General features: G+C 36.2%; 1 protein-coding gene across 1 annotated transcript in view; it reads left to right on the top strand.

Moving 5' to 3' along the window:
• The first annotated feature begins 48 nt into the window (after window positions 1-48).
• RecQ4 (RecQ4 helicase) overlaps window positions 49-16,180 on the top strand; it is a 35,287-nt gene continuing 19,155 nt past the window's right edge. The window contains exons 1-10 of the mRNA XM_090160837.1: window positions 49-333; window positions 482-512; window positions 614-675; window positions 737-916; window positions 974-1,713; window positions 3,573-3,802; window positions 5,172-5,513; window positions 6,672-6,808; window positions 8,826-9,080; window positions 9,909-10,505. Coding sequence (XP_090016963.1) covers window positions 238-333; window positions 482-512; window positions 614-675; window positions 737-916; window positions 974-1,713; window positions 3,573-3,802; window positions 5,172-5,513; window positions 6,672-6,808; window positions 8,826-9,080; window positions 9,909-10,505 — 2,670 coding nt within the window. The 5' untranslated portion in view covers window positions 49-237. The remainder of the gene's footprint in view (window positions 334-481; window positions 513-613; window positions 676-736; window positions 917-973; window positions 1,714-3,572; window positions 3,803-5,171; window positions 5,514-6,671; window positions 6,809-8,825; window positions 9,081-9,908; window positions 10,506-16,180) is intronic.

Here is a 16,180-nt window from a genome sequence, read left to right as displayed (position 1 = left end):
TCTATGGCCTCTATGTTCAGAAACGAGCAGACGACAATTAGAGCGGGAAATGTTAAAGGACCAAAACAGCTGTTCTTCACGGTCTCTGCAAAATAATAACCATTGAAAATTAAGGATTTTCTTTGGTTTAAAGTTTTTGAAACAAATTATTAATTTAATGTTTAATCGTTAAATGTGAGAAAAGGTGGAATATTTTGGAAAGTTACAAAAAATCATACGTGTGAAAAATCTCAAAGAATGGATAATCAAGAAATTGTGAAACAAGAACTTAAGTTGAAACTTAAATCATTCGAGCTTGAGTTCTATAAAAAGTTTAAGAAGAAGCCCACCAAGGTAAGTACTTAACTGTTTTAGCTAATTATAATTGAAATAAACCCTTTTGTATACCTTATTTCACAAATGTAAATTAATAAATTGAAAAATACGTTTTTTAAGAGACTTTTAATTATATTATATTTTAAGTCCTCTATTAATATTTTAGGAGGATATTGATTCTGAGACAAACATAAAAGGTGTGGTATAATTACTTAATTGACATACTCAATTTATTATACTAAGACTTAATAAGAAAAATTTTAATGTGGCAACTATAATTAAAATATTTCTGTGTTAGATGTTTATAAGAAATATTGGCAAGTTCTGAAAGATATTGAATTGTCTCGAAAGACAAATAAGGTACTTAGCATAGTGAAATCAAAATCTTGATAATGTAAATGATAAAATTCAACCAAAATAGGCCAAAGAAACAGATGTTTGGAAAATAGAGAAGAATAAAACAGCAATCGAAACGTGCACAAATAAAAATAAAACCAAAAACACCACTCTTGAGAGTTTAACTAGTAAATTAAAAAGAAATAGTTTCAAGTTTGGTTTGCTTGCGGACAAAAAGGTTGAATTTAGTCCGAAACAAGTTCAGGTAAAATTAAATTTACTTTTACGGTAAAATTTTGCTAATATTGTTAATTTTTCTCAGGAAAATACTAGTAACAGTGACAATTCGAATAATTTTTCAAAGTTAACAAATGAATATAATAAAGAAATGGAAATTGAGAAACTTCCAACTGCGCCAAAGGAAGATGAAAATATTGTTCCTAATGCAGGTGATACGTGCAATTTTTTCCAAATAAAACAAAGTATACAAGGTAATAAACGCTTTCAAGTCTCCAGTAAAAAATTAAACTTATTTTGTAACTCCAAAAACACCATTCTAAATAACAATTATGAGCCTTCTTGGGTGGATAAGTGCGATCAATTGGGAAATATTTTAGATGAAACTAACATTGGAAACTCTGAAAACATTTTGAATACCCGACATTTACCAATTGAAAAACCTTTAAAAATGTCAGAACTAATTATGCCCGAGATAAATGGCTCAGTTAATGCAAGTCTAAAGACATCGGAGGAAAAAATTCAAATTGAAAATGCAGTTCATACGGAGGGTTTGCAAACTGTTGTTCATAAATTAGATACTGAAAGTAAGGTGAGCAATTCTATTTCAACGGAAATGAACAACACAGATTGCCCTTCCAACAACCATCAAACTAAATCCAACAATATCAAAAGGAATATTGAAGATTCGTCGATTTTTGATTTCATTGAGGATTCGTCAACTGGGATACTTCAAGCTAAAAAAAAACAAAAATGTAACGACGGAAAGCCAATAGTTATAAAGGATAAGAAAATTGTTGATAAGGTACCATCAAGAAACATGAGGTAAATAAACAAGGTGTTTCATTTTTCATTAATCAGTTCATGAACCATGAATTGTTTTTGTTGGCTCTAGAAACAGGGGTGTATCCCAAGCGGGTAGAATTTCACGTGGAGAACCCCTGCTTTTGCCAACTTGCATGAGCATGTGGGCTGTAGGGTTCCAGTATTGTCTACTCCCTCCAATGGCTTTTGATATTTTCGGTGCTGCTTAGTGTTTTGTGAAGGAGGTAATCACTAAAATTGTTGGGGTCCCCCAGCAGGGTTTCTAAAAGCACGGCCAACTTAGATCCACTGCTACTCGCACTACTACTCTACGTACTATTAATTTAATCTTCGCGTACTCTACGTACTATTAATTTAATCTTCGCGTACTCTACGTACTATTAATTTAATCTTCGCGTACTCTACGTACTATTAATTTAATCTTCGCGTACTCCACGTACTATTAATTAAATCGTCGCGTACTCTACGTACTATTAATTTAATCTTCGCGTGCTCTACGTACTATTAATTTAATCTTCGCGTGCTCTACGTACTATTAATTTAATCTTCGCGTGCTCTACGTACTATTAATTTAATCTTCGCGTGCTCTACGTACTATTAATTTAATCTTCGCGTACTCTACGTACTATTAATTTAATCTCCGCGTACTCTACGTACTATTAATTTAATCTTCGCGTACTCTACGTACTATTAATTTAATCTTCGCGTGCTTTACGTACTATTAATTTAATCTTCGCGTACTCTACGTACTATTAATTTAATATCCGCGTACTCTACGTACTATTAATTTAATCTCCGCGTACTCCACGTACTATTAATTAAATCGTCGCGTACTCTACGTACTATTAATTAAATCGTCGCGTACTCTACGTACTATTAATTTAATCTTCGCGTACTCTACGTACTATTAATTTCATCTTCGCGTACTCTACGTACTATTAATTTAATCTTCGCGTACTCTACGTGCTATTAATTTAATCTTCGCGTACTCTACGTACTATTAATTTAATCTTCGCGTACTCTACGTACTATTAATTTAATCGTCGCGTACTCTACGTACTAATAATTTAATCTTCGCGTACTCTACGTACTATTAATTTCATCTTCGCGTACTCTACGTACTATTAATTTAATCTTCGCGTACTCTACGTGCTATTAATTTAATCTTCGCGTACTCTACGTACTATTAATTTAATCTTCGCGTACTCTACGTACTATTAATTTAATCTTTGCGTACTCTACGTACTATTAATTTAATCTTCGCGTACTCTACGTACTATTAATTTAATCTTCGCGTACTCTACGTGCTATTAATTTAATCTTCGCGTACTCCACGTACTATTAATTAAATCGTCGCGTACTCTACGTACTATTAATTTAATCTTCGCGTGCTCTACGTACTATTAATTTAATCTTCGCGTGCTCTACGTACTATTAATTTAATCTTCGCGTGCTCTACGTACTATTAATTTAATCTTCGCGTACTCTACGTACTATTAATTTAATCTCCGCGTACTCTACGTACTATTAATTTAATCTTCGCGTACTCTACGTACTATTAATTTAATCTTCGCGTACTCTACGTACTATTAATTTAATCTTCGCGTACTCTACGTACTATTAATTTAATCTTCGCGTACTCTACGTACTATTAATTTAATCTTCGCGTACTCTACGTACTATTAATTTAATCTTCGCCTACTCTACGTACTATTAATTTAGTCTTGGTGTTATCTACGTAATATTATCGTAATCTTGGTGTTATCTACGAACCTAAGAGCCCAGGTGGTAGGTAATCTACCACTGAGCTTCAAAATGTCAAATCTCAAATAACACACTAATTAGATTTTACTTTGTAGTAGCGGTGGTTGTGGAATTGCAACAAGCTCCAAGTCTTCGAAGGGAAATTTCGTGCGTCTTAATTTGAGGAAAAAGATTTTCGCTCGAGGCCAAGGACGAAGAAATCTGCCTCATAAATACAAAATGGCCAAATGGAAGAAACGACAAAGCAGCGGGACTGGCAAATGCTTCAAATGCGGACAACCTGGACATTGGGCCAATAAATGCACCTTCGATGAGGATGCTGTTGGTCAGCTATTTATTCTCCTAAATTTACGGGGTTGCCACGGGTCAGCAGCGTTGCCAGTTCCTGAAACTCAAATTATCGTACCACAGCCAAAAAATTATCGATTTCAGGAAAAATTATCATATGCCTAAAAACTTGCGGTAGATTTAAATTATGTGTGAAATAGTCAAGTTAATCTTATTAAATCAAAATTTTAATAACCCTTCAAGTTATTGAAAAGTTATGGTTTTCAGCAATTTTAATAACACTTAAAGTTATTGAAAACTTATGGTTTTCAGCAATTTTAATAACACTTAAAGTTATTGAAAACTTATGATTTTCAGCCAATTAAAAAAATTATCTAAAAATGCGTGCTATACAGGGTGTTTCAAAAGGTTATGCAAAAATTATAAGGAGTTGTAGGGGGTGAGTTGAGAAGTATGTCTGTTTTTCTCCCATTTTCCTACGATGAGTTAGAAGAGCTCCAGAGAGCTTCAAAGTGTGGCCTACTAGCCCCTGGAAGTAGGCTGCAACAAGCGCAAAACCAAGCAGCAGGGACTTTAAATACTGTTTAAGTTTACTTTTGTACGCTGGTTACCTCGATTTGTTTACAAAGTCCTTATTTACCTGTCACACGAATCCAAACCTTTATGTTCGCATTTCCCTGCTGCTTGGTTCTGCACTTGTTGCAGCCTACTTCCAGGGGCTAGTAGGCCACACTTTGAAGCTCTGGCGCTCTTCTAACTCATCGTAGGAAAATGGAAAAAAACAGGCATACTTCTTAACTCACCACCTACAACTCCTTCAAAGTTTTGCATAACCTTTTGAAACACCCTGTATAGTACGCCATTGAAAATATCGTACGTCCCAAAAATTATCTCGAAATTATCGACGTGCACGATAATTATCGTACGTCTGGCAACGCTGTTGGTCAGGAAAATCAAGGCAAAGGCAGTTAATTGAAAAATAGCCTAAAACGTCAGGGAAAGCTCATGGAGTTTTAAGAATTTGGAAAAAATCAGGGATATTTGGGAATTTGTTGGAAGTCAGGGAAATTTGAAGAATTTCTATAAAGTCAGGGAAAGGTTCGTAAATTTTGAGAATTTCTTAAAAGTCAGGGAAAGGCTGGGAAATTTAAAGAATTTCTAAAAAATCAGGGAAAAGTCGGGATATTTAAAGAATTTGTTAAACGTCAGGGAAAGGTCGGGGGGATTTTAAGAATTTGCAACACTCGGGGAAAGGTTAGGGAATTCAATCTTATCTTGAAAATGTTTTGAAAGTAATTTTACTAACGTTCTGTGAATAATTCTCTGATTATTATATGAATATGAAAATATTGTGGCAACCCTGCACAATTTTAAATTAAAAAAAAACTTTTTTTTGTACATTACAGTTCCTTTATCCATGGATCAAGATAACACGGTGCCTGAGGCAAATCCCGATAACATGGTACCAGAGGCAAATCCCGATAACATGGTGCCAGAAACCAATCCCGATAACAAGGAGGCAGAAAAGCTAAACTTGGTCGGGAATTCTCAAAAAGGCGAAATCATTTTTGGACAGCCAGAATCTTTAACTCTTCCGGGTGTCCCTGAGAAAACCGGGTCCGCCGTGGAACCATTTTTGGACCAAGATTCTGACGAACATCGGGCGGACGTCTTAAATGCTCTCAACAAAATGGGACACAAAACATTCAGAGAATATCAAGAAACGGCCATTACACGAGTTTTGCGAGGTAAATGAAACTGCTTTACTCATTTCGGCATTTTGAATTAGCCTTTACAGTTCACTTAATCGGATTTAATCAGATTTAATCTATCAACTTGCGTTAATAGCGATATTTTTCATCTGTTTAAATATCGCGATTTAATCTTTTTAATCGCGATATAATCTTCTAAATCGTGATTAAATCGATTTAATCACGACCTAATTTTTTAAATATATTTATTTCTTAATCGTAATTTAATCAGCTTAATCGTGATTTAGTCAGCTTAATCGTGATTTAGTCAGCTTAATCGTGATTTAGTCAGCTTAATTGTGATTTAATCAGCTTAATCGTGATTTAATCAGCTTAATCGTGATTTAATCAGCTTAATCATGATCTAATCAGCTTAATCGTGATCTAATCAGCTTAATCGTGATTTAATCAGCTTTATATCAAACTCGATTTAATAAGCCTAATCGCGATTTAATCGGCTTTATAACTAACTCAATTTAATCGTGATGTAATCGGCTTAATGGTGATTTAATCAGCTTAATCATTAACTCGATTTAATAGTGATTTAATTGGCTTAATCACTAACTCGATTTAATCGGCTTAGTCGTGATTTTATCGGCTTAATCACTAACTCGGTTTCATCGTGATTTAATCGGCTTAGTGGTGATTTAATCAGCTTAGTCACTAACTCGATTTAATCAGCTTAATCGTGATTTAATCGGCTTAGTGGTGATTTAATCAGCTTAATCACTAACTCGATTTAATCGTGATTTAATCGGTTTAATCACTAACTTGATTAATTCATCTTAATCATGATTTAATCGATCAAGCGTGCAAACTTAATCATCTAAGTGAACTGCCCCTCACGGAGCAGCCATGCCAAAAAAGCTATGATCCAGCTTCTGAAGTCTGGCGTACGTTGCGCGGACAATCAAATAAAATATTATCATTAGTTAGTTAATCGAGAATTGTCCTACTTTGAAATGTTTTTCTGAAAATATTTTTCTAATACCGGTATTGGCCAATGTCGGCTTCGTTTAAGCCGATATTGGCCGATACCGATATTAGAAAAATAGGCCGATATATCGATGCATCCCTAATTTAAAATTTCTCAAATAGTTTTTAATTAATTTAATTAAATTACAATGCAGAACTCTAATGAAACTAATTTAAAAGGTCAATCAAGCCTTCTAATTTTGCCAACCGGATCAGGAAAGTCACTGTGTTACCAATTACCAGCCTACCTGTACTCTACCAAAAAGAAATGCATCACTTTAGTGATTTCGCCGCTAGTGTCTCTCATGGAAGACCAAGTAAGTTCTATTTCCTTCAATTCACTCACAAGGAGACTACCCGAGGTGGTTATCACCGACGTTGTTGGAACTCGGGGGTTAGGTAGACCTTATGGTAGTATGAAAATTGCCAAAGGGAAAAGTTGCAATGGGCTTTAGTTTTCCCATGGCAACCGAAAATGTTTTTAATCTCTTAAAAAAAATCTTCATCCAAAAAAAGCATGGGATTTTCTCGGTTTCACGTACTTACTTACTTAAAAATTTTAAAAAAATAAAATTTTAAAAACTTACGAAAAAAGATGAATTTGACCTATTTTGGGTAAAATTTTGACTAAATTTTAATAAAATTTGGGTAACCGAGAAAATTCCATGCTTTTTAAATGGAGAGGTCAAAAACATTTTCGTTTGCCATAGGAAAACTTAAGCCCATTGCAACTTTTCCCTTTGGGAATTTTCATACTAGCATAAGGTCTACCTAACCCCCGAGTTTCAACAAAATCGGTGATAACCACCTCGGCTAGTCTCCTTGTAAGAAGTATCATATGCAACATCAAATCATTAAGTTTGACAATTAGTAAAATTATTATTAATAATAAGAGGTTTTATTTTGGTCGTACCGAAATTACAATTATAACTAGACACGGCATAGTTGTATACGAATTTTATACAGCGTTCCGATGTGGAAAATGCCAGGTGGACAATAGTGGAAAATTCCGGCCGGGACAAAAGTTAATTTAGTGGCCAATAAATATTTTTACCACAGAAAATAATATAAAAAAATATTTTAACAGAAATTTCAAATTTGTGCTACTTAAGGCAAATTTACAGGGTGTTTCAAAAGGTTGTGCAAACATTTTAAGGAGTTGAGAAGTATGCCTATTTTTCCCCATTTTCCTACGATGAGTTAGAAGAGCACCAGAGAGCTTCAAAGTGTGGCCTACTAGCCCCTGGAAGTAGGCTGCAACGAGCGCAAAACCAAGTAGCAGGGACTTTAAATACTGCTTAATTTAACCTTTTACTCTGGTTACCTCGATTTGTTTACAAAGTCCTTTTTGACCTATCACACGAACCCAAACCTTTATGTTCGCATTTCCTTGCTGCTCGGGTTTGCGCTGGTTGCAGCCGACTTCCAGGGGCTAGTAGGCCACACTTTGAAGCTCTCTGGCGCTCTTTTAACTCATTGTAGGAAAATGGGGAAAAAAAGGCATAATTCTTCACTTACCCCCTACAACTCCTTAAATTTTCTGCATAACCTTTTGAAACAAAATAAAAAGAGGTTAGAATGTGAGGTATACAGAAAAAAAATTCAGTCTTAAGTCAGGCCGAAAAATTCCTTCGCGCATTTTTTTAAATAATTTCAGATCTATTGTAAGGGATGGATTCATTTCATTAAAAAAGATATGGATTTTACACAAAATAGATTTTAATTTTAAAGTGGTTTTTGCATTCGGTATAAGTAAGATTTGGTGCTTCAGGTACCGAAGTAAGAGACCGGAGGACTAAATTCAAATATTTTATGAATATTTTATTTTTCAAATTTCTATAGAATATTCCTCGTGCAGGGGGACATTTACTGGTGTAAAATTGAATGACCCTGAACCATGTCTTCAATGTCAGTTTAAAACTATCTCGTGAACCGTTGGGTTTACGGATTTTTTTCCAATTAGAAGGTTTTTGCTTACCATATTATTAGTTCATACAACTTTGATTTAAACAAATTTAACCAATCCGAAGCCGAGAAATTGAAGGTTAATGAATTGAACCTGATTTCTGTAAGATTGGTTGTCATGAAAACAAGAAAGAATAATCAATGACTTCCGTGACATTTCAATTGAAATGTCGAACAACACTATGAACTCCGTCGTTAAACGAGCTCAAGCGTGTTTCGTAGCCGACGGTGGCATAAGCGAAGTCGATATTGATCGATACCGGCATTGCCCCCCCCCCCCTGGTTCATACGCCCCTGTGGCTCTTATTAACTTTTCGTATAATTCAAAAAAGGAAGTCAACCGAGAACTGTATTTTATCGTCTTTTTAGGTGAAAGGGCTTCCGAAATTCCTGCAATCAGTATTCCTGCACAGCGGCATGACGGCCAACCAAAGGCAGAAATCCATCGATCTAGTGAAAGAAGGCAGCGTCAAAGTGTTGCTGCTGTCGCCCGAATTCGCGCTTTCGTCGCACAACTACCTGCTGAGCTTCTTGCCTCCGATCGCTTTCATCTGCATCGACGAGGCGCATTGTCTCTCGGAATGGTCTCACAACTTCAGACCCTCCTACCTCCAACTAGTCAAAGTAATTCATTTTCCAATCATGCCTCCCGAAATTTTCTCTTCGAGTCTTAAAGGGAATATCACCTCCAACTCGGTCTTTAAGGAAAATCCCGACCATTTGAGGGTTTATCTTCGCAAACCACTAAGCAGCGCCGAAAATGCCAGAGGTGGACAATATTGGAACCCGTTTGGGCAAGGCGACATTAAAACTAGAGGTTATATTCCCTTTAAAGCAACTGTCGGCTCTATCATTGCCACCTGTATTATGAAAAGGCCCCTGTTATTAGAGATGGCCATGAATCTATTCGAATTTCGGAAAAAATGACTTTCATGGAGAGCGTGGAGCCATCTATTAATGGGAACGGAAGATAAAATTCAAAATAGAGAAACAATAACGTCGTCAGAGAGCCATTATAGAGTGTTATATTTAGACCACTTTTACTCTACTTAGTGAACTTGAACCTAAAGTATATATCCCATATAAAATATATTGTAAACAATTACTATTATTGAAGTTATTGACAAATTTACAAACGAGCCAATCAACGCGAAGCATACTTTTATGTCCCGCCTTTTGGGTCAAAATGTAGCTTCAGCATCTTGTTTTGATTTAGACGCTAGCGACATCTGTTGAAAACAGAGCTACTTCACCTAGAGCCGACACTTGCTTTAAGGCCCATTCACCCGCGCGTTTCTTAACCCAAGATGGGCACTATCATATCTTTTTTGAATCTGATACTTTTTTGGTCGATTTCAGAAATAATCCGGTTTAAACCATCAGTTACAACTGGTCTCAATCATACTGGTTTTTATAATTTTAACTAAGCCGTTTTATTTTTAATCCTGCCAGGTAATCAGGGAGAAAATGAACGTCCAATGCGTATTAGCCCTAACAGCAACGGCGACCAAACAGGCCGTCAACCAAATCAGAGAGCAGATTGGCCTGGACGACGAGGCCGTGGTGGGGCGAACCAACATTCCTCGGAATCTGAGCCTGTCCGTGTCGAGGGACCGGGACAAAGACGAGGCCTTGCTGCGTCTGCTGCAGAAAGAATTCCTCCAAGAAGGTTCCCTGATTGTCTACTGCACCCGACGCGAAGAAACGGAACGCTTGTCCACTCTCATTAGGATCAAATTGCTCGATTCTCAAAGAACCGCCACTAATGGCGGCAATTCGACGAAAAGCGGCAAGACGTACGGCCAAGTGTCCTCCTACCACGCCGGCCTGTCGCCTAGTCAGAGACGCTCGGTACAGAAATTGTTCATGTCCGGCAAAATGAAAATCGTCGTCGCCACGGTCGCTTTCGGAATGGGCCTCAACAAGGCGGACGTCCGCGGGATCATCCACTACAACATGCCCAAGAGTTTCGAGAGCTACGTGCAAGAAGTCGGGAGGGCTGGCAGAGACGGCCTTCCCGCTTACTGCCATCTCTTCTTGGACCCCAAGGTACTTCGCTTTTACGTGTTTCTGTACGCGTCTTAGAGACCGAGAACGGAGATTCCATTGTCAAGTGGGGTGGCGGAGTGGTTAGCACTTCCGCCTCGCAGCAAGAGGAGCCGGGTTCGATCCCAGCTTGTAGTACTGGGTGAAAGCTCGGAACTACTCCTACTGCGTTGAGTTTGCAAGTTCTCTTCCCACTGGTTAAAGGGGTTTTCCCCCGAGTTCTTTGGTTTCCCCTTCCATCGAGGTTAACGGTAATAGTTAGTGTAGGGAGCTGTTGGCTCGCGTGGCATGAAGGGCTTGCCACCACCCTCCTACGCGTTGTAACCCGGCCAGATGAATTAATGGCTTTAAAAATCGCTTGACGACTTAGGCCTAAGGTGGTGCCTTGGGTATTGGTCTAGCTGATCATCTTATCTTATCGTGGGCGAATTTTGGCCCCCACATACCTGAACTTGTCGTTATCTCGAGGAGTGACAGCCTGGACAGCTAGACCGACTGATCACACTCTTCCTAAATAGAATACACATAATGAGGATCAATCAAATAGCTAAGGTACAATATCCACAATTGTCCAAGAGGTCAGAGCTGTCCAGCAATTTGTCACTCGTCAAAATATATGCATAGCACAATCCCTTATAACCGAATTCCCATTCAACCGAATCAATGTATAGCCAATATATACGAAAATAGCATAGCACCAACTCATACAACCGAATCAATATATATCCAATATACAGGATGTTTCAAAAAGTTATGCAAATATTTTAAGGAGTTGAGAAGTATGCCTGTTTTCCCCATTTTCCTACAATGAGTTAAAAGAGCGCCAGAGAGCTTTAAATACTGTTTGAGTTTCCTTTTTTACGCTGGTTACCTCGATTTGTTTACAAAGTCCTTTTTCTACCTATCACACGAACCCAAACCTTTATGTTCGCATTTCCCGCTGCTTGGTTTTGCGCTGGTTGCAGCCTACTTCCAGGGGCTAGGTCACACTTTGAAGCTCTCTGGCGCTCTTTTAACTCATTGTAGGAAAATGGGAAAGAACAGGCATACTTCTCAACTCACCCCCTATAACTCCTTAACATTTTTGCATAACCTTTTGAAACACCCTGTATATATGAAAAAAAAATGTTGTTTATTCTGTTAAATAGTAGTGCTATGAAGGGACAGATATTAAAATTATTACGCGAGACCTACTTATCAAAGCAACATTCTCAATTAAAGCAACTGTCAGCTCTATCATTGCCACCTATATTATGAAAAGGACCCTGTTATTAGAGATGGCCATGAATCTATCGGATTCTTTAAAAAAAAGCGACTTTACTGGAGAGCGTACTGCCATCTATTTATGGCAAAGGAAACTAAAATTTAAAATATCCAAATGGTACCGTCGTCAGTAAGCCATTGTATAGTATTATATTTAGACCTCTTATACTCTATTTAGTCGACTTTAACCTAAATTATATATCCCATATAAAATATATTGTTTAAAATTACTGTAATTTATGTTATTGATCAATTTACCAACGAGCCAATCAACGCGAGGGGTACCTATAAGTCAAAAATATAGCTTAACTATCTTGTTTTTATTTCGACGGTAGCGACATCCGTCTAAAAAGAGCTACTTCACCTGGAGCCGACACTTGCTTTAAATGATAAGATTCTTTGCTTATTTCTCGGAGTATTTCTGTGGAATTTTCTTGGCTAATAAATCCAAATCATTTAAAAAGCAGCAAAATTGTAGGATTCGGCCGAATGGGAATTCGGTTGTATGGGAGACCAGCAGCGTCAGCTCTTCGCAAATATCGCTTTATTGGCGTATTAGGCCTGGTATCCCATTGGTTCCCTACAAATTTGGTCGCTTGTGCCGTTTTTTCTCCCCTCTCTACACATTGTGCCAGTATATTTTTTCAGTATTCATACAGATCTGTAAATATTGGGGAAAAGTCAGGGAAATTCCAATTTTTTTGTAATAATCAGGGAAATTTAGGAGGGTTCGGAAAGTTTCCCCAAATCAATACAAATTTAACATCAATAAGGTTTTCTTGAAACAGATTTGACTTTAATACTTATTTTATATGATAATATTGAACCAATTTAATTTAAAGCAAGTGTCGGCTCTAGGTGAAGTACCTCTGTTTTCAACAGATGTCGCTAGCGTCTAAATCAAAACAAGATGCTGAAGCTACATTTTGACCCAAAAGGCGGGACATAAAAGTATGCTTCGCGTTGATTGGCTCGTTTGTAAATTTGTCAATAACTTCAATAATAGTAATTGTTTACAATATATTTTATATGGGATATATACTTTAGGTTCAAGTTCACTAAGTAGAGTAAAAGTGGTCTAAATATAACACTCTATAATGGCTCTCTGACGACGTTATTGTTTCGCATTTTGAATTTTAGCTTCCGTTTCCATTAATAGATGGCTCCACGCTCTCCACGAAAGTCATTTTTACCGAAGATTCGAAAAGATTCATGGCCATCTCTAATAACAGGGGCCTTTTCATAATACAGGTGGCAATGATAGAGCCGACAGTTGCTTTAAATGATAATCTCGAAACAGGGTTGGCTGATTAAAATCAACTTGATTTAAATCGCGAGTTAAATCAATTGTTATATAGTATTTTTGAAAAAGAAGAAACCTGACCAATTGCTATAATTTAGGTTTAAATATAATCTTTCTTGTACTTCCCCCCCTAATGCTGCATTGGATTCTACCTGTGGGTGGGGTTTCCGCCGAATTTTTTTTGGAAAGTACGAAAATAGGTTTGAAAAATTTAAAACTTAAATATGATTATTAGCTTAAATTTAACAAAATTCATTATACATATATAAAGATTAAGTCTTTAAAAATTAAAAAAAATTTTAGGTAAAATTATGTTACTAAATTATATAAAGCTTTGAAATTTTAATTAAAATAAAAAAAACAATAAAAATCAGATTTAAATAAAAAAATTAAAAAACCCTGTCTCGAAATGAGTTACTGTTTAAATCTTAGTGTTAATTGAGGTTATCTTGAACCTGGAAAAATCGGGTAATTATCCGTGGAAAAACCTGGATATGTCAGGGAAATCGGGTTGAACCCTGAAGTATATTTTTGGTCCAAACTAATTAAAGATAATTTTGTGATATCGGATACATCATAATATATATTTTTATTTCCGCAATTCTAAAATATACAGGGTGTTAACTAAAAAACGATACAGAGCCAATAACTCAAAATGTGTTTTAGCTAGGAATGTGAAATTATCAGGAGAAATAGAACGTGCATGGGGTCATTTTACAGCGGAAATGTCCTTGACCTTGAACCATGTCTTCAAGGTCATTCAAAATATATCTTGAAAACAAATGGATTTAGAGAAATGGTTCCAATTTGAAAGGTTTTCATCGTTAATTTTTGCATCGGGTTAAAGACATTTAGACTTAAAATTTCAATTTACACACTATTCAAATGGGAACCATTTTTCCAAATCAATTTTATTTCGAGATAAACTTTGAATGACCTTGAACCACGAGTTAAAGGTCATCCGAGATTGAAAGTTCTAAAGACGCCCTACCAGATGAGTATGTCTGGTAACTTTTGATACTCTAGCATTTCTCCTGTTCGAGTTACTAGCCCTTCAACCTGGTGTCTGGAACATAATTTTCATTACGACATAACGGTTTTTGTCTAAAATCCCTCGACTTGCTATTGGTCAATGGGTCCAAAGCTATTTCGTCCTAAAATGTGACTTTATACACGTTTCTAATTGAAACCAACTTTGTATCTCTAATGGTTCTCGAAATAAACTTTGAAATTTCCCTTGTAGTGACCCGTGCTCGTTCTGTGTCCTGTAAATTTCAAATTCCAAGCTAAAACGCATTTTGAGTTATTAGCAATGTATCTGTTTTGAGTTAAAACCATGTACAGTCACGATCAAAAGTTTCTAGCCGTTTTCTCTTGGCAGTCATTTTATTTCTATTTTAGGTAGAGAGCCGAATGGGGGCCGGAAATAGCCAAAATGACTGCATGAAAAAAGAAATATAATTAGTGTATACGCTTGTTCGAAGCGTCATAATATTCGGAAACCAAATCTGGTTTCATTTTTCAAATCGGATTTGTGGTTGTAAAGTTATTGAAGAAATAGTGATGAAGGAAAACATGAAAATTAACCCTTATTTAATTTTTAAGTGAAAAGCCCTTAAAAATTAAATTACTACTAATCACAAAAACGGCCAGAAACTTTGATCGGGACTGTACGTATTTATTTTAAAATTAGAACCGAATTGTTGAATATTATACCCAAGGTTAGTAAATTTTAGGCTATAAAAGGTTGTTAAGGGCTCAGGCTGGTAACTTCGTTGCTAACGAACGTCGTGATGTCACTGACAAGGAGAGTACCCGAGGTGTTTATTGCCGATTTAGTTCAAAGTCGGCCGTAATGCAGACCTATATGAGATATGAAATTTCCCAAAAGGAGACGTTGCACTAGCCATTCGGTTTGCCATGGCAACCGAAAATGTTTTTGACCACTTACAACCCAAAATTTGTTACAATTTTACCTTAAAAATGTTTCAATTTACCCAAACTTGATGAAATTTACCTAAATGTGGTCCAAATTACACATTTCGTGATTTTAAAAAATTTCCAAAATTTTCGTAGCTAGGACCCTGTGAAACCGAGAAAATCCCATGCTTTTTTAAATGGAGATTTTATTGTTTTAAGTGATCAAAAACATTTTCGGTTGCCATAGCAAATCGAATGGGTAGTGCAACGTCTCCTTTTGGGAAATTTCATATTTCATATAGGTCTACATTACGCCTGACTTTGAACAAAATCGGCAATAAATACCTCGGGTGAGATGAGATCCTATTGAAAATCAATGGGATCTCATCTGGGTGACGTCAGCAACAGACGAATTTTGGAGGCAATCCAAAAATTCTTTCAAACCGTTTCTCGATCGAGACCCCGTTGCCCACAACCCGCGTACGCACTACAGTCATATTTGAATTTGATACAGGCGCCATCTAGTTTGCGTTTCGCTAACTCATTTCCAAAACCAAGTAACTCAAAAAATTCGGTTTGTCTAAAAATTCATTTCAATTAACATGTTCGCATTTCGCTACCTTATTTCCAAAGCCAAGTAACTCGAAAAATTCGGTTTCTCTAAAAATTGATTTAAATTAACATGTTTGCGTTTCGCTCCCTTATTTCCAAAACCAAGTAACTCAAAAAAATCGGTTTGTTCTAAAATTTCATTGAAATTTAAGTGTTGGCGTTTCGCTACCTTATTTCCAAAACCAGGTAACTCGAAAAATTCGGTTTGTCTAAAAATTAATTAAAATTTAAGTGTTGGCGTTTCGCTACCTTATTTCCAAAAACAGGTAACTTGAAAAACTAGAGTTTTTTGATAAAATTCATCTTGGTTTTGTTAAGTTAATGTACAAGATGATTGGAAATTTGTTTAAATTTAATATTTAAAATATAGTTAATACATCGGAGGATTGTTCGTACTTAAATGTCTGTGACATCTTGTTATTTTATAAAATCAACTTTTAAAGTATAAGCTTAAGCTATTTAGAATTTTATTAGAACGAGCGTTTCGCACGTGGACTTCAAATTCCTTTATCGACTTGAGCGCGCGCTCTCTATCTCTAATAACTATAGCTAGTGACGTAGAAAAAACATTTATTAGGGG

Source organism: Leiobunum rupestre, chromosome 10, assembly GCF_980474605.1.
Source record: "Leiobunum rupestre chromosome 10, qqLeiRupe1.1.hap1, whole genome shotgun sequence".
NCBI classification, from domain to species: domain Eukaryota; kingdom Metazoa; phylum Arthropoda; class Arachnida; order Opiliones; family Sclerosomatidae; genus Leiobunum; species Leiobunum rupestre.
This window is presented reverse-complemented; position numbering and strand designations above follow the sequence as displayed.